The 20,851-nt window shown below is 37.8% G+C and overlaps 3 protein-coding genes and 1 long non-coding RNA gene across 12 annotated transcripts; 3 read left to right on the forward strand and 1 right to left on the reverse strand.

Moving 5' to 3' along the window:
• Positions 1–635: 635 nt before the first annotated feature.
• LOC148692145 (uncharacterized) lies at positions 636–3,224 on the reverse strand. Of its 3 annotated transcripts, none has more exons than XR_015954235.1 (3): positions 3,014–3,153; positions 2,610–2,696; positions 636–774 (listed from the first exon to the last, which is right to left on the reverse strand). It is a non-coding gene; the product is annotated as an uncharacterized LOC148692145 (long non-coding RNA). The 3 variants fall into 3 exon arrangements; XR_015954234.1 differs by lacking the exon at positions 636–774 and adding an exon at positions 1,088–1,527 and having other exon boundaries at positions 3,014–3,224; XR_015954233.1 differs by lacking the exon at positions 636–774 and having other exon boundaries at positions 2,496–2,696.
• A 2,262-nt stretch (positions 3,225–5,486) lies between these two features.
• Positions 5,487–9,547, forward strand: LOC137745879 (vesicle-associated protein 2-2). 4 transcript variants are annotated; one of them, XM_068485913.2, is made up of 9 exons: positions 5,487–5,871; positions 6,312–6,365; positions 6,686–6,756; positions 6,866–6,947; positions 7,329–7,444; positions 7,519–7,698; positions 7,914–8,360; positions 8,567–8,644; positions 9,165–9,547. In XM_068485913.2, the coding sequence occupies exons 2-9, from the start codon at positions 6,317–6,319 to the stop codon at positions 9,279–9,281; spliced, it is 1,140 nt and encodes a 379-aa protein (XP_068342014.2). In that variant the 5' UTR covers positions 5,487–5,871; positions 6,312–6,316; the 3' UTR covers positions 9,282–9,547. The 4 variants fall into 4 exon arrangements, with proteins under 4 accessions (XP_068342014.2, XP_068342015.2, XP_088537670.1 ...); XM_068485914.2 differs by having other exon boundaries at positions 5,548–5,918; XM_088681544.1 differs by having other exon boundaries at positions 5,553–6,222.
• A 2,228-nt stretch (positions 9,548–11,775) lies between these two features.
• On the forward strand, positions 11,776–14,345 carry LOC137745303 (uncharacterized). Its single transcript, XM_068485238.2, has 4 exons — positions 11,776–11,994; positions 12,611–12,728; positions 12,822–13,047; positions 14,039–14,345. The coding sequence occupies exons 1-4, from the start codon at positions 11,843–11,845 to the stop codon at positions 14,065–14,067; spliced, it is 525 nt and encodes a 174-aa protein (XP_068341339.2). The 5' UTR covers positions 11,776–11,842; the 3' UTR covers positions 14,068–14,345.
• Positions 14,346–15,226: 881 nt separating this feature from the next.
• Positions 15,227–20,636, forward strand: LOC137746088 (uncharacterized). Of its 4 annotated transcripts, none has more exons than XM_068486150.2 (4): positions 15,227–17,540; positions 18,339–18,881; positions 19,204–19,376; positions 19,493–20,636. In XM_068486150.2, exons 1-4 carry the CDS (start codon positions 15,413–15,415, stop codon positions 20,372–20,374), a joined length of 3,726 nt encoding a protein of 1,241 aa, XP_068342251.2. In that variant the 5' UTR covers positions 15,227–15,412; the 3' UTR covers positions 20,375–20,636. The 4 variants fall into 4 exon arrangements, with proteins under 4 accessions (XP_068342251.2, XP_068342250.2, XP_068342252.2 ...); XM_068486149.2 differs by having other exon boundaries at positions 15,238–17,540; positions 19,201–19,376; XM_068486151.2 differs by having other exon boundaries at positions 15,238–17,540; positions 18,381–18,881; positions 19,201–19,376.
• Positions 20,637–20,851: the final 215 nt, after the last annotated feature.

Consider the following 20,851-nt stretch of genomic DNA (forward strand, 5'->3'; position numbering starts at 1 on the left):
AAATTTCGTCATTTCTATTCCATTCGTTTTAAAATTTCTTAATAATCTTAAATTTCCTCATACAGATATAGTATCTAGATTCCCAAGTCCTAATCTCTCTACATTAAAATTTACACCATCACAATATATATTAAAACTTATGTCACAACAATATTTTACTTACTAATCAGTACTTTTTGACTAAGTTTTTTTTATCCCTGCTCATTACTTTTTGATATTTCTCAATCACATACCCTGCATGGATCTACATCTTTTTTACTCCATCCCTAACCATCTTTTTGCTTCCCAACGCCCCTGTTTATCAATGCTACCCCCTTAAAGCTGCAAACTCAGTCCTTTCAATTTCCCATCAATTCAATCCATCGTCCAACAATGTGAATGACTACCATTATAATTTTCCCAGGAGGTAGTTGCATAGCTATTTACTTCGCAAAGTTTAAATATAAGGTACTAACATTTACTTCACAAAGTTACTCCCTTCAATTTCTACTTCTCTCTCTCTTCCCAAATCTTTTAAATGGCTAGGCCACAATTTCAATTTTTTGTAAACGCTACTCCGCTGGCAGTTGAATCCGTTTCAGACCCGATCTATAATGTGTTTTACTATCCATTAAACTCTTGTTCCCCTGCAACTGAACACGGTTTGTGGGTGCAAAATCAAATATTAATGATGCAGAATATAATTTACGAAATTGAAGGACGGTCGTTTTCAACAGTAGCAGCCTGGGTAGTGTAATGGAAAACCAAACTGCTTTATGCGGGTTTGTGGTAGTGCTGCAAAACAAGTGTATAGAAGATAGGTGAGATGCCCTGGATAATGCTAGGGCTGCCATGATGTAGGTGTGATTTCAATTTTTTTTTTTCTTTTTTGCGTATGTTTTAGACTTGATAAGAGTAGCACACTGATCAAACTCAGCCTTCATTCTGGCTTTTAGAAGCTCATGTTTTTGGACTTCCAACTCCTTTTCAGCTATCTGAGCTTTCATTTGTTCGCATTCTAGTTGGAAGGGAGAAACAGCCTCAAGCCTGCTTTTTATGTCAGCTTCTAGTTCATTTTGTTTTGCTTCAAGTTTTTTTAATTCTATCCTTAAGGCATCAACCCGACCATAGATAACATTTAGCCTTTCACCAAGGGCAGTACAGTCATCACAAAAGATTAGAATGATAGAGGGACTAACAGAATGATGATTAATAAATTGTTTTGCTTCTTCTGCTATTGGGAGTGCCTCTAGGAATTCCTGATGAGTTTCAAGAATGGCAATAAAATGAGGGATAAGGGCTTCCTGATGGACTTGAGGAATTACGCATGTCTTAGCTAAAAGAGCTATGGCATCAAGCACATCTTTGGTTGCCTTGGCAACTTGTCCCACATCAAAATCTTGATTCACCTATGCCTGTAGAAGATCCTTGGCCTCTTCAATCTTTTTTCTTTTGAATTCTAAACTTGGGAGGACTAGTGAACCTTTGGAATTTGGCTAGTTGGGGCAACACAGATGAGCCAGTTGGTACTTAGAAGTTATTGCATATCTAGATGAAATGAGGAATGACATTGAGTTAATCAAGGTTAGAGTGGATGTTATTCAATGTGATTTACGAGAAACAAATACTTGTATAAAAATGATGGAATATCTTAAACCATAAATCAAGATTTGCAGCAAGAGTTGCAGCATGCTGACAAATACTCAAAAAGCAATGACAATCAAGTTGGATAACCTGATCGAAGTCATGGAGAAGGGACTTAGGAGGGTATTACCTGCAAAGCCTCAGCCTACACCAACGACACCAAGAGTCGGAATTTATGAAGTTCCCGAGAAGCTTCTTATTCTGGATGTTAATGGAGTTCTCGGGAACTTCATAAATTCTGACTCTTGGTGTCATTGGTGTAGGCCAAGGCTTTGCAGGTAATACCCTCTTAAGTCCCTTCTCCATGACTTCGATCAGGTTGTCCAACTTGATTGCCATTGCTTTTTGAGTATTTGTCAACATGCTGCAACTCTTGCTGCAAATCTTGATTTCTTCTTTAAGATATTCCATCATTTTTGTACAAATATTTGTTTCTCACAAATCACATTGAATAACATCCACTCTAACCTTGATTAACTCAATTTCAATCCTCATTTCATCTAAATATGCAATAACTTCTAAGTACCAACTCAACCAGTGGCAACTACTCCTGGGTCTGGCCCATCTGTGTTGCTCCAACTTGCCAAATTCCAAAGGTTCACTAATCATCCCAAGCCTAGAATTCAAACAAAAAAAAAAAAAAAAACACAGATTGAAGAGGCCAGGGATCTTCTGCAAGCATGGGTGAATCAAGATTTTGATGATGGGACAAGTAGCCAAGCCAACCAAAGATGTGCTTGATGCCATAGCTCTTTTAGCTAGGACATGCGTAATTCCTCAAGTCCATCAGGAAGCCCTTGTCCCTCATTTTACTGCCATTCTTGTCAGTATAAAGCTCGGATTGAATTGTGCACGTAAACTAAACCTTGAACTTGAAGACTGAAACTTTTGACACTTAGGACGAAACAACAAATTATTTTCCATGAAGAATACAAAGTGTAAAGATCTAAGCATAAAATAAGAACAGTTCAAACAGAAACACAAACAGCGCAGGAAACACGAAGCCGCAAGGAGCGTTGCTGCAACCCGAAAGAAAGTGAGCTTCTTCAATAACCATTTGTCCTGGATAATGCCTGTTCAAAAATGAATAATTCAACAAAATTCAAATAAAAAATTCAGTAAAATTCAAATTGTTCGTGCATTTTTTATCAGTACCAATCAAAACATGCGCAATTGGGTAGAATTTCAAAAATACAATCATATATGTAAAATCACATAATTCCAACACCAACACAACAAAATATTAAGCTATATAATCGATAAAAACTATATCAACATGATTAATTGTTACTAAAATTAAAAATTAAAAGCAAATAAAGTGAACTATAAAAAAAACCTAAAATTGATCAAGATGGTAAAATAACAGAGAAATCGAAGAAATGGTGTTTACGAGATTTTGGTGGAACTGTTGGGGAGGAGCGGAGGAGGGAGATCGAGGAGGCTCCGGTGACGGTGGCCATTGATGGAATTCCGGCGAGATCAAATTACAGGAGGAGGGGGAGAGACTCAGACGGCGGGACCGAGGAGGGGAGAGTGTGAGAGAGGGTCGTTGGCAGGTTGGTATTTATGGAGCGGTGAGAATGATTCTGTGGTTGACACGTGTACTGTGACAGAAGGCAAGAGAGAGTGCAGCGGGGAAGCCAATAGACAGAGTGACTGTTGAAATGGTCGTCTGGCTCGTCATGGACCGACGGTACAAATGACTTCGACTTAATGGGCCTGAAAAAGTTGGTTGTTAAACTTCTGAAATTTTTTTTTTTTAAAATTTTTACAAACAACAACGTTATTGCGTTAATTGTTAATTGCTAAAAAGAGGAGGATTTGTGAAAATCAAATCTGCACCAAGGTACATAAGCGATATTGCTTCATGAATATCAATTTGTGATATAGAAACTGAGCTTGTTTGAGACATTTTGTAACGTTAAAAAATGTATTCCAAAAATTAAGTGTTCAAAGTTTAAAGTATTTCTGAATTATGGAAGCACATTTTAAGCGTTTCTTCCTGAACCACTTCCAAATGCTTTTCAAGTAAATATTTATAACCTTTTTCCTAGCAAAATTACTTATTACAAAAGCACTCATGCACCAATGTGCTTCCACTCTCAAACGAGCCGTAAACTATGTAGTATATTTTTTTTTCGAATTTTTGATTTAAAATAGAATCATTTGAACTTGAATTTTTAATTTGGTTAACTTTGGATGAGCAAGAAATTCGGATGGGATATGCAACAAAAATTTCTTGGCCTTCCCTTTGCATGACCAAATTAATAGCTTCTCCTAAAAAATTATGAAAACCTTTTGGGAGCGTTTTTGCTAACCATCTTCAAGTAGTGGTAATTCTCACTATCCTATTTGCCACCGTTGGATAAGTTTAAACTTTGAAATTTGTGTCTTGGATGAGTTTAAATTTTGATATTTATATCTATTTACCTCACGAATCTCGAAATTTAAACTTATCAATTGATTATAAATAGGGTGGTAAGCATCATTATCACTTAAGGCGAGGAGCAAAAACATTCCCAAAACTGTTTTGAGAAATGTTGAAGGGACCCTCTCAAAGTGAATCTTTTTATGAACTCTCTGTCTTCTCACGGTTTAACGTTAATTTTCATATCAACATTACAAAACTTTGTGCTAAAGATATAAAGTGACAAAAAATTCATAAAAAATTATACTTTTAAAAAAAGTCATCCAAGCATTTCTCAACCTTTATATTTGTTTTAACTTTTAAGGAACTTTGACCTTGATGTTATAGCTCTCGAACCTTGTCACGTCCCAACTTTGTTCGCTAATTTTATGCAAAAGCCCAATATAATTAGTATTTATTTGGTTCAATTCGACTGGACGGAAATTCTCGTCCATAAAATTTGAATATTTAAAGTCTTCCCAAAAAGTCTTTAAGTTGGAGATGTGATTCCAATGCCACGATGAGCTTCTGTCAAAGGATGTGATGCTTTGATATTTGAATTAATTTACCAATCACACGAGGTCACATGGAAATACTTGTATGTCCGATAAAATGCTTTTATGACATATAAATACTTTAAGCGTTATAAACGTTTTTTTTTTTTCAACAAATAATATTATTTACATTAAAAGAAGAAGATGTTATAAACGCTCTTAATTACTAAAAAAACTCTTTAAGCGGTTATAGAAGCAAAACCCCAAAAAATAGACTCGTTGTAGTTTGGACATGCCTATAGCAGGAAAGATATCCACTTCAAATCTCTATGCCCTAAGCTTTACCGACTAAGAAATTATGACCGTTGAAGAGAAAGATAAATAGATCCGGACCGTTCAATTTTTTTAGAATTTTTAGTGGGCCCAATAAAAGGCGTATGATTGAAATTGAGCAATCCAAATTTTTCGCTCCACAGCTCCGAACACAAAAATTTAAAGTGAATCTCAATAACTATGAGGAAAAAAGATTCTTGCCAAATCTTTTTCATGGGGATCCGGTGATTATGACATCGTGCGGTCAGTTTTCGTTAAGTACTATTTATATTTAATTTTAAATTTTAAATTTTAAATGATTTCTGATCGTACAATATAGAAAAACATACATGATTGCAGAATCTTCCGGATCCCAGGAGGATTCTTTTCCAACTAGTAGCGGTTAGCGAGGAGGGACTTGCCAGATCGTACATTCCACGGTGTCAATATTTGAATGAAGGGATCTGGTGTACTTTTCCCGGAGCCTGTTTATCCTTTGTTTTTGCTCCCGCCTCATTTCAACCCGACCCATTGAGGTAAAATACCGAAAACAGGAGTCGGTAGAACCCGACCCAGTAAGAGCAAGACGGAGTTTCCCACCGTCCTAACGGCGGGTACAACTAACGCTCACCAGCACGAATACTACTTTCGGGTTGGTTGCCCGTCACTTTCTCCCGTCAATATATCATTAAGCTTCCACCGTAATACTTCAGACCACCACACACACAAACACGCCCTTCTCTCTCTCCTCTCCCTCCCTCTCTCTCTCTCTCTCTCTCTCTCTCTCTCTCTCTCTCTCTCTAGAATCCAGCGACTGACCACCTGCTTGGATTCATCGATTCCACCAAATCACCTTTCCATCCTTGTTCCATCGATTATGTTATATAATTCATCCAAACGCGGCCTTTCTACTTCCTCACCGTTTCTCCCTCGGTAAACGCTTCCGCAACTTCCCCTCCTCCTCCTCTCTCTCTGTGATCCAAACGTCGTCGTTTTCCGAAGTCCATCCCCGGTGAACGCGTTCTGACGATCAGAGTGAGTGAGAAGCGAGTCAACTCTCTCTCTCTCTCTCTCAACGCTGTGTTAGTGATTTTGTACTTGATTTGTTATCTGGTCTGTGTTGTGTCCTGTTTGGTTGCTGAGAAAAAAGAAAAAAAAGCAGAGTGCGGGAAAATGGAATTTGATTGAGTTCGATTTCCGCGGCAAACTTTATTGCGAATCGCGAATCTCTTCTTTTTGTTTTGGGATCTAGTGCTCCAAAACTTTTTCGCGACTTTTCGTTAATTATTATTCTGCTGGGACCCCAAGGATTCGATAATTTGAATCATATTCGTAATCGATTAGTAAATTTTTGTTTCTGAGATTTTCTCAGCAACCAAACAGCCGGTTAGTCGCTAACATATACCATCATATATGTGGACTCTGAAGGAATTTTTTATTTCTGATTATATTTTTATTGTTTCATTGCTATGCAGTAACAATGAGTACGCAGCTGTTAGAGATTCAGCCAAAGGAATTGAAGTTCTTATGTAAGTTCGTCATTGATTGATGACCAATGCTAATCATTTTCTTTTTGATTTAGTGTTTATTCGATCGCTACAATAATCGTTATTTGAAATTTTTTAACGTTTTGGTGTTGCTGACTTACTGGTTTTGCTGATATCATGTAAACTCTGGTTTTGCTGATATCATGTAGTTTACATCTTTTCTAGATTTTTTGTACCGAACAGAAGATCAATTTTGAAACTATGAACGCTGAACAGATTGATTCACGTTCTTGTTAGATATGTTATGTTTTGTTTGTCCATTGCTTTTGAATTGTAAACTGATGGCGAAATATTTCTCGTAGTTGAGTTGAAGAAGCAAAGCTCATGCTCGATTCGGCTTACCAACCTTACTGACAACTATGTTGCTTTTAAGGTGCATATTGCAATTTGTTTGTTTTTCAAATTGTGAAAACAGCATACGTGCATTTGGTTGAGTATGATGAAATATTAGATGGGTTGTAATTTAGTGATGAAATTCGCAGGTTAAGACTACTTCCCCTAAGAAATACTGTGTGCGCCCAAATGTTGGTGTTGTCTTGCCGAATTCAACTTCTGAGTTTTCAGGTATGCTTTTTCATGTATCTCATTTGGTACATTTCAAGCACGTGTTAATGTTTGATTGTTCACGTAAATATTACTTCGTCGGTATGTAGAGAAGCATGAACTTTGACGCTTAAGTTCCACTTCTGAATTTTTGGTTTAAGATGACAGGAGAAAAAGATTAACCATACATTGACATTTTTTATACATGCTGTCTCCTTGTGGATAGAGTAGATTTGCTACTATAAGGTTTTCGGGTTGCTTTTACATGCTTTAGGCTTCATTTTTTTGGCATGTGAATCACAATGGAATGACATCATTTCTTTGGTTTTAAATTGCATAACTTTCTAATAGTTTTCTTCTTTACTGGGTCTTGTTATAACCATTTAAATTTTGTCAACATAGTTATGATGCAAGCACCACGAACCAGTATGACAGATATGGATTGCAAAGATAAGTTCTTAATCCAGAGCACGATTGTTTCTTCTGCGACAACTGACGAGGATATTACATCTAGCATGGTAAAGTCTTGGTAGTTATTTTTGGTCTTGAGATTTTGTATTGATTTCTCATAGTTTATGTTTTACATTCACAGTTTTCTAAAGATGGTGGCAAGTACGTTGAAGAGAAAAAGCTAAGAGTTACCCTCGTTAGTCCACCCAACTCACCAACGCTGTCACCAATGAAGGTAGACTTGAAGCAGGGGCTCGGTCATGAACATTCATTTCTAAAAGATCAATTTGGTGGAGTTGAAATCCTCCCTCCGCTGAACAAGGTTAGAGAATCTATTTTGGCAGTGTTTGATTCTCTTCCTCTCTCCCACTCCCCCTCCCCTTCCTTCCTTCCCTCCCATGGGCTTGCAGAAAACTCAGCGTAGGAGATTTTTTTCAGGAAGTTGGAATAATTTCTTGGTATGCTGTTATGTGGTTCAAGTACACCGTGCAAAATTCACTTCCGGAATCTCATTTTTGGGTTCTTATTTTGGACCAGGTTACTAACGATGTGAAGTTCACAGCTACTAGTGAGAAGCCAAACCCATCAATGAAGACTGAGTTGAAACCGTCAAAGGATGTAGAGTTGAAACCAGAAAAAGATGTTGAGCTGAAACCAGAAAAAGATTTTGAGTTGAAATCAACAAAAGACGTGGAGCTGAAGCCAGCAAAATATGAGGCATTGGAACCAGAAAAAGATATGGAGGTGAAACCAGAAAAAGAGGCAGAGTTGAAACCAAAAAAAGAGGCGGAGTTGAAACCAGTAATAGATGTGGAGCTAAAATCAGCAAAGGATGTGGAATTGAAACCGCCGAAGGCTATGGAGTTTAAACTGGCAAAAGATGTGGAGTTGAATGCAACAAAGATTGTGGAAGATTTGGAGTTAGTTAAGGATATCCAAGAGGTGAAATCAAAGCTAAATGCACTTGAATTAAAGCTGAGCCAGGTTTTGGTCTTGGACAGAATTTTCTTTCGAAACATATGACATTATTGTGATTCTTATTATTTGTCTGTGCGTTGCTTGTAGAAACTGACCTCTAGGCTCTAGCAGTATTCCTCTACATCATGCAAAGAGTTTGTTTAGTGGTTATACACTACATGAACAGTTTTCAAAATGCAATATTAACCAGGTTTCCGTTCTTTGTTTTTCAGGCTGAAGTTACTATTTTAAAGCTAACAGAGGAGAGGAGTTCAAGCATTCAAGAAACGAGAATTATGCAGGAGCAATTAGTAAATTTCTCGCACCCCTTCCTTTTTTATATTCTCGCAACTCTTTTTGTTTGTCTAGTGATGAATCCGCAGAAGTCTGAATTATCTGGTCGTGGTCGTGTGGTTATTACCTGTGGAAGGCTTGGATAACCCACTGTCAAATGATCTGAGCTCAAATGTTTTGAACTGTTTTTCAAGTTTTATTTCGGGTTTGTTGTAATGTTCATCCTACCGTTCTTTCTTCAACTGCGCATATTTTACCATGTACTGTAAATTGCGCAGTTGGGTTTATCTTGAGGATAAAAATGGTTGTGGCCGCTTTTCAAATTTTAACCCAGCTGCATTGCATTTACAAAATATGAAATTTTGAACCAGGTGCATTGCATTTACAACATTTATATTAAGGAAATTTCAGAAACACGTTCGTTTAGCAAACGAGTCAGGATTTCTAATGACTGCAGCAAGTTTTTCGAACACATGCTAATCTCCTTAACGCTACACACTCGTGCTTGCACTTATTAAGACTTGTTCATGATTGCAGGCACGACTGAGTAGAAGAGGTGTGGATGTGAAAACAATCCATGTCGGATTTCCTCTCCTATTTGTTTGTATGGTGGCGATCATCAGTGTTGCTTTCGGATACTGTCTACGCCCTTGAAAAACATGTGCATGAAGCTAGAACCGTCGACGGCAGTTAGATAGATACGTATAAAAGAAACTGTCTTCCCCGTTATAAATGTACAGATGAGGTATAGAGGGGAGAATCTAGCCAAATTTACTCACAGTAGAGATATACTCTGTTTTTAAGTTTTCTGTAAGGTTTGCCTTGTGTACTTGTTTTGAAAGCATAGTGTTTTGAAGGAACTATATGTGCTACTCTAATGGTGTTTATATTTTGATGATCGTGGTCTTATACTATGTAAATCGCTTGCTTAATCATTAATTTAAAATGAAAAAATATTAAATACAAGGAGCGGCCCGGTGTGCCGACATATAGCGTCTAGATCTAATAATGCATTATTGGACCGAGACGTCACAATAACAATAAACTGGTGTCATATAAGTTATTTTCCTAAACATGATCTCTATGTACTCCTTGTTTTGAAAGCATGGTGTTTTGAAGGAAACTATGTGTGCTACTCTGATGGTGTTTATATTTGATGATCGTGGTCTTATGCTATGTTAATCACTTGTTTAATTATTAATTTAAAATGGAAAAATATTAAATACATGGAGTGGTTCGGTGTGTCGACACATAGCGTCTCAATGTAATAATGTATTATCGGGCTGAGACGTCACAATAACAATAAACTGATGTCATATAAGTTACTTTCCTAGACATGATCTGTATGTACTCCAATCGGTTATATGCAAACAAGCTTTAGCTTGCTGCCAGTAGGATCCACGCTATTGGCTACGACGTTGGCCACCAACTCTCCGATGGACCACCAACTCTACGACTTGTATAATTATATATAACATATGTAATCGTGTTTTGAGCATTCTGAAAATCTTTTTCCTTTTATGCCATGGCCTCTTTAAATGTTCCCTTAAATTTTTATTTTATTTGGATTGGATTTGTTTGATTTCATCCATATTTTCAAGGGAAAAAAATTCAATTTAGAAACGAAAAAAGCATACCATTATTTGCTACCAAATTAGTTCATGTGCATTTTGGTAAATAGAATTTTAAATACTTTATAGTTTACTATATCTAGAAGATTTTGTTTTCCAATCATTTGACTCATTACCATGTTTGGTAATTAGAAAATAATGGTACTCCTACTATAAATAAGGGTACATCAATCTCTGTAATTTCATCTTGTACTCGAAATTTCATTATTAATCATATATTTCGACTCTCAGAAATGAGAAATGGAGAAATTCACACTCAAGTTGACTTTCTTGGTGACTCTTCTGATTTTTGTCTCTTGTAAGTCTTTCTCACATTGCGTTTTGTTAACGTACTTGTATGGTTATTTGTCCGCGATCCACATACTTGAACATACCGCTTCACGAGCTCGTTGTTGATCCACATACTTGAACATATCGCTTCACGAGCTCGTTGTTGATGTCACATTATTAGTTGATTTCAACTACAAGCATATTGACAGTGTTTAAAATATTGATATGCAAATTTATGGAAATAACGATTGATAGATTGCTATCGATGCCTTCGATGAAATTTATAGAAATTTGCAATGAAAAATTTCTCTGGTGCCACGATTTCAATTTTGTTGGTCATTGTGATTGGTTTGATTATAAATTTTAGTCAGTGGTGATTTATGTTTGGGAAAAACAAATCCGTTTGTTTTCAGAAGAAAAAAAAAGCTTTTTTTTTTAGCCAAAATGATATGTGAGATTTTCAAAACATCTCATTTTGGTTGTTGAGATTTAAATTGACAAAAGTGGTTACTAAGATTGTTTACAGTCAATCATTTTGGTCCATTCGTGAAAAATCTCCATTAAAATTCAAGAAACCAATTCAAGGTGAGAGAATGATTTGATACCATCAATTTAACAAGGATCTCTTACTGAAGGATCAAAATGATTTTAGGGTGATTTCAAATTAGTCTCAACTTTTAAAACATTTTACATAACTATCTAACGTTTTAAAAATTAGACATCTGTTAGGTCACCGACGTTAAGTAATGACTTTACCAACATTAACTGATGATGTTTCTAGCATTAAATGGTGAGGTAGACAAACACTAAAGTTGGTCTCTATTAATCGGCATCTTTGGAGCTTTGATTCACCAAACCGACTCCTTTCAACCAAGTTAAGCCATAAATTTGCTTAGCTAAAATGTGTCGATTTGGAAACTCAAAGCTTTATAGACGACTTCAGAGTAAAATCATGCTTTAATAATTGTCCACATCATCACTTAACGCTAGTGAACCTAACAAATCTTTACTTTTTAAACATTAAATAGTTATTCAGAATGTTTTAAAAAATTAGAACCAATTTGAAATTACCTCCTAAAATTCGATAGTTATCCTACTTAACCCTAAATTATTTATAATTTTTCTTCACCATTAAAATGTCGTATGGTCGCCCAATGGGCCAATTATCACATACCCACATGCCCATATTTCTATGAGGCCCAACAGTCCACTCTCAAAATCTATTTTTCCTTCTTCTTTTTCTGAAAATAAAAATTAATTTAGAAAGGAAAAATCAGAGAAGAGAGAGAGAGAGAGAGAGAGAGAGAGAGAGAGATGGGGAGGGAGGTCTCAGAGAGCTGCGTGGATAGTCTACTAACAGAGATGGTCTCCATGTACTGCAATCGGTTATACGCCAACAAGCCCGAGCTCGCCGCCAGTAGGATCGACGCTATTGGCTACCAGGTCGGCCACCAGCTCTCCGAGCGGTACACCTTCCCGCACTCTATCCCAACCACCCCGCCCTCTCTAATTGTTCCTTAATTTCGTTGTAATTGAATTGGCTTTGTTTGATCTCACAGATTTTGGGTTTTTAGATCTGAAAATGCATGTTCTCAAAGTGTTTGATTTCGAAATTTGTTCTCTTTTTTCCGTTTTTAATCATTTGGTAGAGTGTTTGGTTGCTTAGAAAATGTGGGAAAGTAATTCCAAGTGTTTGATTTCGAAATTTGTTCTCTTTTTCCGTTTGTCATTAGGGTGTTTGGTTGCTGGGAAAATGTGGGAAAGTAATTCGAAGTGTTTGATTTCGAAATTTTTTCTCTTTTTTGGTTTGTACTGATTTGGTAGAGTGTTTCGTTGCTGATGAAATGTGGGCAAGTATTTGGAACTGTTTGATTTCGACATTTTATTTTCTCTTTTTCCCCATGATTTGGTAGTGTTTGGTTGCTGGGAAAATGTGGGAAAGGAAAGCACAAGTATGTGGCATTGAATCCTATGCTATTTTAAGTCTGCTTGTAACTTTAAGTAAACAAAATAATGCTCATTGTAAATCCTAATCAAATTGTAGGAATAAGAGTGTGATTATGGTTATATTTTACTTGTTAGGTACACGATGGAGCGGCCTCGGTTTACTGATCATCTGGATGCAATTAAGTTCATCTGCAAGGACTTCTGGTCTGAGCTCTTCAAGAAGCAGATTGACAACTTAAAGACAAATCATAGAGTAATTTTTTAGAATCATTTATTGAATTGGGGTTCTTTATCGGTTCTTTGTTAAGGTTAATTTGATAAGACTAAGACGGTGTTTGTGTTATAGGGTACTTTTGTATTGCAAGATAATCGATTTCGTTGGGTTTCACGCATGTCACTTGATCCTTCCGAGAATGGAGACTTGTCTCAAGAAAAGGCTGAGGCGGCTGAAAACAAGGCAGCACAAGAACCAAACATGCATCTCCATTTCTCGTGTGGAGTCATAAAAGGGGCTCTTCATAACTTGGGGATTGCTTGTGCCGTTTCTGCTGACCCGTCCCACCTTCCTGCGTGTAAGTAGTTCTCTGTTTGTTGCTTTAGAATTATGAATACACTGTCTGTGCACATTTTAGATTCATCTAGCAATGCTGTATATGACGTTTTGTTTAACAATAATAAACCCGTTCACCTGTAAAGTTAAAAAATTTGATATATCTGCGATAATTCTTTGTTTTCAGAGTAAATCATCCATAGAATCTATACCCTCTTCAATCCACTTATATGTTAAGCATCACTTTGCAGTGTCAGCTGCCAATATCCTCTTTGTAATCTTTCCAAGAGTGGGTTAAGTTGTGAAATTTTGGGCTAGTGAATAAGTGTCCGTCTGTATCCCGCTAGTCAAGAGATGATGATTCTCACCTATGATAGTTGCTTTAGTGTCTTTTTGACTTATTTTAGGTGGTTCATGTTTAATTAGAGAGCAGTATATTACTTTGAAGTGTAGTAGACGGTAAGAGGATGGGAATTTTGTTGACCAGCCATGCTTAGAATTCCATATTTCCTGGATAAGATGTGACGAAATCAATCATAATCTGCCCTATATATTCTGCTCGTGGGCTCAAGTTTCTGTTTCCGAGAATCAACACTTGGTATATCACGGGTTTCACTTTGACTGCCTTGCTCTTGGAATACAAATGGTGTTGGTTGATTCAATAGCTTGTCATGCAAACTTGTTTTATCCTTTAAATGCATCAAAAGCCTCAACTCTTGAATATTTGGAGTTTTCGATGGTTTTCTCCTTTGGTTTTTTTACGTCGTGCTGCTTGCAGCTTGCCCCGTTATTGCAATTTGACATCAATAAATACCTCTGTCTATTTTCTTTCATACATATCTGTCTCATTATTATTTCATGCACTGAAATACTGAAACTGCTATGATCTCACGACTCTCTTGAAATGTATTCCATTCGTTGGCAAGTTGGCTTAAACTAAAGGATTATATCTGCTTGGTTTGCTGGCCTCCTTGTAGTAATGATCGATTCTTTTTGCTGAAATTGTTGAACAGGTTCATTCGTGGTTCGTATAAAGCCCTGATGAATGCTTGTCCAAGGAAACTTTCGGAAAACTTGTGGTTTAATTCATCAGCTCATCGAGATTTGTAATCTTCTCCTTTCTCGTATGTACAAGAATTTATACTTTGATTTCGGAATTTCGTTGTAACCTTCAAATTGAGAAGATTCATCTGGGAGAAATCACAAGATTGTACCTACTGGTGTTGTGAGGGTGCTAATGTAGGAGAATGTCGACAAACATAAATTGTATTTATCCTAAATTCCTAATACAAGACGTTGAGACCACAAGATTTACTTGAACCTTGTTTCTAAATCACATGATCGATTGCCACTTAGTACTACGATATAGTGGTATTCTTTTTCAGCTGTAAGTGAAAAGTTTTAAGTTCGATTCTAGCTAAATGTGATTTCAAACTAAATTAGTAGCAATTGGATTAGGCACTGACATCTATTTTCATTGTTAAAATATGAAAACCAAAAGTTCTACGCTCCTCGTCTATCCATCCAAGGACCCTTAGACCAACAAGCTAAGTTGTCACACTTAAAAGACCAACTGCCATAAAATGGGTTCATCACCATGTAGCGTCTCAATTTACTAAAACAATGAAATGTGTTGAAAAATGCTTACGTATGTTATTATTCTATTAAACACGATATCATAGTGACAGTAAACCTTTTTCATATAAGTCACCACTTTTCATCCTAGTCGCACCCTCCTCTTGATCCCATGCATTATTTTCATTTTATTAATTTTCAAATTTCAAGTAAGTAATCATGTCATGTTAATGATTCATGTCATGTTAATGATTCCAACACCTATCCTTAATTATTTCAAGTAAATAAATACGTCATTAAATCTGAATTATTACTAATAAGAGCAGTTAAAAACTTATTAGGAAATTTATCAGAAATTATTATAACTTTTAAAGTAGATTTCTGTTTGTAATTGTTGTATTAAATTTCAATAGGTCGAATTTCTGAATTTGATAGTTTACGAGGAACAGAACCAAAGAGGATTCCTTTTCCAATTCAAATCCATTTGGGAAACGTATCGACCATCCAGATTCACACGCGTGGCAACCTGCATGCTTTCGTGGCCCACCACTCAGTCAACTCTTCTTTGCGTACGGAAGCAAACGTCGGTTTACTCTCGGCCTATTTAAACGATACGCAGTCGTGCCTTTATCAGTGTTTGAGAGAGAGAGAGAGAGAGAGAGAGAGTGAGAGGAGAGAGAGCCCGACGGTCTAATCCTCTGTTTTTTTTTTCTAGGGTTTCTGAGCACAGACGATTTTCTTGTGCTCTTGTTTTCTTTGCTTCTCCGCCACCACGACGCCGTTTCGCTCAGGTTTATGCGGTGGCGGAGACAATGGAGAAGATAGATGCAGAATTGAAGGAGGCGGAGACGAAGCAGAGGAGTCTGAGCAAGGCGTACGAGTGCATACACGCGCAGGCAACAGCGCTCATTATCTTCGCCGTGCAATGGAAGGATCTGGAGGAGCACTTTGAGTCGACTCGGTACTCGCTCGAGTCGCGATTCCGGGAACTCGCCCACCGCGAGACGGTGGTCCGTGTGCGGGACGAGGAGTTGGCGGCGAAGGAGATGAAGTTCAACTCGGAAGTTGAATCGAAAGCGGACGAGTTGGGGAGGATTCAGAGTCTGATCGACGAGAAGGCTGAGGAGGTTATACAGAGTAAGAACCACTTGTACTCTCTCCAGTCTTTGATTCTGGAACATAATAATGAGGTTATGGTGCAAGAAAAGAGGTTGATGGAGGTTGAGAGTTTTGTTGGGGAGAAGAAGAGGGAGTGCGATTCGATTGAGAGACGGGTTAAGGAGCGGATGAAGAAGTTGAATTGGGTTGAGAGAATGGTGGACGAGAAGTCGAAATTGGCTGAGTTGAAGGCGGAGAAAGTGCGGGGGTTTGAAGAGGCGTTGGAGAAGTGTGTAGAGAAGACTGAGTTGAAGGAGAGGGAGTTGAATGAGATTATCGGGTCGATTGAGGAGCGCAAGGAGGAGTTCAGTTGGATAGGAGAGCAGATTTTGGAGGCGGAAAAGTTGATTAAGGTGCAAGAGGAGCAGTTGGATTTGAAAGAAGAGAAATTTAAGGAGGCGCAAAAGGCGATTGAAGAGTGTGACAAAGAGTTGAAATTAAGAGAGGAGCGGATTAAGGAGGCAGAAGGGGCGGTTGAAGAATGTGACAAGGAGTTGAAAATGAAGAAGGAGAAACTTAGTGCGATAGAGAAATCGTTAGTGGAGTGCTTGAATGCCGTGGGATCAAGGGAGACAAAGATTAGGGAAATAGACTCGAAAAAAGATAAAGATTTTTGCTTGCGTGAGAGATCGTTGGAGGAGTGGTCCTGTAAGCTTGATTTCCAAGAGAGGGAACTTATATTGAAAGAGAGAAATGTCGAGTTAAAAGCTGGGGAACTCAGAAAGTCGAAAGAAGAAGGCGAAAAGTATTTGGAATCTCTCTCACAGGGACTTAAGGAGAAAGAGAACCAACTTCAAGGCTTTGACAAAGAGCTCAGATTGAAGCAGAAAGAACTTGATTTGATCAAAAAATCCACTGAAGAACGCGCCAAAGACCTGGAATTGAAAGACAGGCAACTTGAAGATCAGGCCAAAGAGCGTTCGTTGAAGCAGAAAGAATTTGATTTGATCAAAAAGTTCACTGAAGAACGCGGCCAAAACCTTGAACTGAAAGAGAGGCAACTTGATGACCAAACCAAAGAGCTTGAATTGAAGCATAAAGAATTTGATTCGATAAAAAAATTCTCTGAAGAACGCAGCCAAAAACTTAAACTGAAAGAGAGGCAACTTGAAGACCGAGCCAAAGAGCTTGAATTGAAGCATAAGGAGTTTGATTCGTTAAAAAAATTCAGTGAGGAACAGACCCAAAACCTGAAAGCGAAAGAAAATACTAGTATTCTTCTTTCTCAAGTGAAAATTGAGCAATTGGAACATATCCCTGCCAACAATGCTGTTGTTCCTTCTCCCGCAAGTAACCAGTCCAGCGTCAATATGGATGGTAGAGGCTTGCTGTTGTTCATAAACGAGCATTTGAAGAACTATGTTCTAGTGGGTAGTGAAATCTCAGCTGTTCTTCAGGCGTCCCCTGACCCGGCAAAACTGGTTTTGGATTCTATGCAAGGGTTGTACCATTCAAATTCAAGAGCGGACAAAAGCAGGTGTGGTTATGATTTGAGCATTACTAGAGTGAGTTGTATCCTTTTGTTGGAGACTTTAAAGAGTATCTCCCCCCAAATTAACCCTGAGGTGAAAGAAGAAGCAATTAAGTTGGCAGGTGATTGGAAGGTTAAAATGACGACTAGGATGGAGAATTGCTTGGAGGTTTTGGGTTTTCTGCGGTTTGTTATTACATACGAAATCACCTCGTTTTATGATGCGATTCAAAGTCTTTGTGCGATCGTTGCTAAGGATGAACACACAACTGAATTATCCTGGCCCCTTGGTATCACTGATAAGGCACCCGGTAAGCTGTTTTTTCTTGTTCATATTTGTACCTGAATTTCTAATTTCCTATTATGTTTCTCATCCCTGTTAAGTCAATAAGTAGAACTCTATATCAGCAGCAAACCAGCAACAGTGCCTTTTAAGGGATCATGTTGTCCATTGAAGATGAATTTCTCGCTAAGGAAACTTATCTCTTCCGATCCTCTCCAAAATGGTATGATAAGAATGGGCAAGTTTCAATTCGACATGCCTTATAGTTGTGCCGTTTAGAGCAGGATTGTATACTAGTCCCTTCAGAAATTCTCAGCCCCTAAGTTACAACTACGTTGTGTATCTTGTTCTCTTCTTATATCTCATCTTCTTTTGTTAACATTTCATCTTGGATCTTCTTTTGCACATTTTACATATACTTCCAAATCGGTCTTTTAGGCCTTCTTTATCTCAAATGTGCCCATAATACCATCTTATGCTCTTAACATTTGCAAAACAAGCCTCGATCACTCTAGCCAGTCTTGGTACTCTCCCTCGTTATCATCAAATATGTTCTGCTCATTTTCATTTACCCGCTCTCTCAGCAAATCTTCTTTCCGGCTTGAAAAAAAAAAGAAGCATATATTCACTTCTCTCCTACCTCCTGTCTTGAACTTATTTACTTTGGCTTTGATAGGATCTTTAAGTGATAGCTTATGACCACCACACCTTACCGATTGACTCAAAACACAAGGGGACACAGTGATCTAGATATATTCGATATGTTAAATTTGGAACTATTCACTCTCTAACCTGCCTACTGCATTTTCTTTGTTTCTTACCACAGCCAAAACTGAGACACCAGAATCTTTACTGGTAAAAAATGCAGGGACTTTTTCTTCTCCGAATCTTCCACTATCTGCCACCACAGATGCTAGTCATTTGCAGGGGGTTTTAAATGAAATTTTCAGTAGGGATCGTCTGTTGCAGAATGAAACTTGGGCTACTTTTCAAATGTCGTTAGATCCAGAAAAGTTTGTGATGGATGTGATGCAAACTTCTTTTGCTAAATACTGCACAGTAGAAGATGTTGGTTTTAGAGAAACTGTCATGTCGAAGTGCATTTCACTACTCGACAAGCTAATGAGAATTAAACCACATGTTGGACCTCATGTTAACAAAGATGCCCTAAAGCTAGCAGTCCACTGGAAATCGAAAATTGGTGCAGGCACCCAAGCCTTCGAACTTTTGGGTTTTTTGCAATTCATAGCTACATATGGACTGCTTTCTATGTTTAATAGAGAGATTTTAGTGTTTCTTGGGAGGATTTCTCAGCAGAAGCAGGCGCTAGAAGCATGTCAGACACTTGGTTTAGCTGATAAGATCCCTGGTAAGTGTATAATTTAATGCTTTATAGATGATGGAGTCTTTTTTATTTCTTTCCAATTAAAACATGCACGAAATTGAATACAATATTAGAGAAAGAAAAGAAATTATGTCGATAAAAAAATTTAAAAACGAGGAATTTTCTTTTACACATGAAAGAACTTCATCCCTTCGTCCCTTTTCTTCAATGTCAATAGTGAAGCTTTCTCAATGTTCTATAATCTTTCTTTCTCAAGATGTAATCTTCAACATTATCTTCTTTATGATATTTGAAACTTCTTCAGAGCAGTTTGATAAATCCTGCAAATCTGTTTTATATGTAGCAGATTTCATTCGGAATCTTATTGAAAAGAAGCAACTAATTGAAGCTGTTCAATTGATTTGCCCGTTCAAGTTAATTGACAAGTTCCACCCAGTACCACTCTTGAAAGAATTTGTGGAGAATGCAAAGAGGCTGTGCATACAAAATAGCAAGAGAAGTAAATCACTTGATGAAAAGGTACCTTGTAACTTCTTTCGACATCCAATATCTCTTCCTTAAAAATAGTTAAACATAGCACCATCTTCAATGTAAATACACATATACTGACAGATACTTTTTACGTTTGTTCACAGGATAAATGTATAAACAACCAGATTGCTGATCTTAGAGTTGTGATTCAATGTATCAAGGATTGCAAACTCGAGTTCGAGTACCCTTCCAGGTTCATTGAAACACGAATAGCTTTTCTGGAAAAACTAAAAGAGGATCAGAGACGTCCAAAGATATCTCCTCCCTCCAAGGTTGAACAACACAATCAGAAAAATTCTCCGGTCTCCAAGGTTGAACAACAAGAGCAGAAAAAAGCTCCTGCCTCCAAAGTTGAGGGACAAGAGCAGAAAAAGTCTGCTGCCTCCAAAGGTGCTGGGCAAGAGCAAAAAAAATCTCTCTCTAGGGTTGAGGGACAAGAGCAGATCATATCTCTTGCCTCCAATGTCGAACAAGGGGCAGCAATGCCCCTTGCTTTCATTGTTGAGGGACGAGAGCAGAAAATATCTGTTCCCTCCAAGGTTGAACCAGAACACCACAGAAGTGGTCAGAAAGTTGAGGGACAAGAGCAGAAAAAATCTGCTGCCTCCACAGGTGCGGTGCAAGAGCAAAAAAAATCTCCGTTCTCCAATGTCGAACAAGGGGCAGAAAAGCCTCTTGCTTCCACTGTTGAGGGACAAGAGCAGAAAAGATCAGTTCCCTCTAAGGTTGAACCAGAACAACACAGAAGAGGTCAGAAACGTAGACCCAACACTTTGCCTCATAGGTTTCAACCACAGCATCAGCGTCAAAGCAAGTATCATCGGACATCTGAATCAATCGGCCCAGGGTATCGGAAGCCATCTTTGTGGCATGAAAACTATAGACACCGTGGGCAGTTCGGTGGGGATGACAACTATGAAATTGGTGCTAATGCTGGTACCGGTTTTACTGCCATCCCGAATCCTCGTCCTTGTGTTCCTGATTAGACCTAGTACGAACCTGCTATACATGCTAACTACAAAAGACCGGTGCGTAACTCTGACCCGTCCCAGATCACAGTGCTGCTTACGGGTAACTTCCTCGTAACGTTTCCTCCTGGTTTTTTTTTGGTGGCACAACTTTGGTAGGTTGGCAGCCCGCTCTTTTCTGTAAGTTGCACTACTGCTATTAGGCGAAGCAACCTAATTTGACCTTACTATTGTAGATACCCTTTGACATATTGTCATTTTTTTTCCTTTTTTGTCCAAAGTTGATATAGTTAGAGCTGTTTTCAAATAGGATAATGCTAGCGAGATAAAAAAATTTAAACCAAATTTGCAAACTAAATGATGCAGTTGATGATTGGATTGTTACTTACGTGTTGATTAACATGCTTACTTCCTAATTTCCTATTAGTTATGCATCATTGAGTTTGCAAATTTAGTTTAAATTTTTGGTCTCTCTAATATTATCCTTTCAAATAT

Source organism: Pyrus communis, chromosome 12, assembly GCF_041283825.1.
Source record: "Pyrus communis isolate YQ-2024b chromosome 12, ASM4128382v1, whole genome shotgun sequence".
Classification (NCBI taxonomy): domain Eukaryota; kingdom Viridiplantae; phylum Streptophyta; class Magnoliopsida; order Rosales; family Rosaceae; genus Pyrus; species Pyrus communis.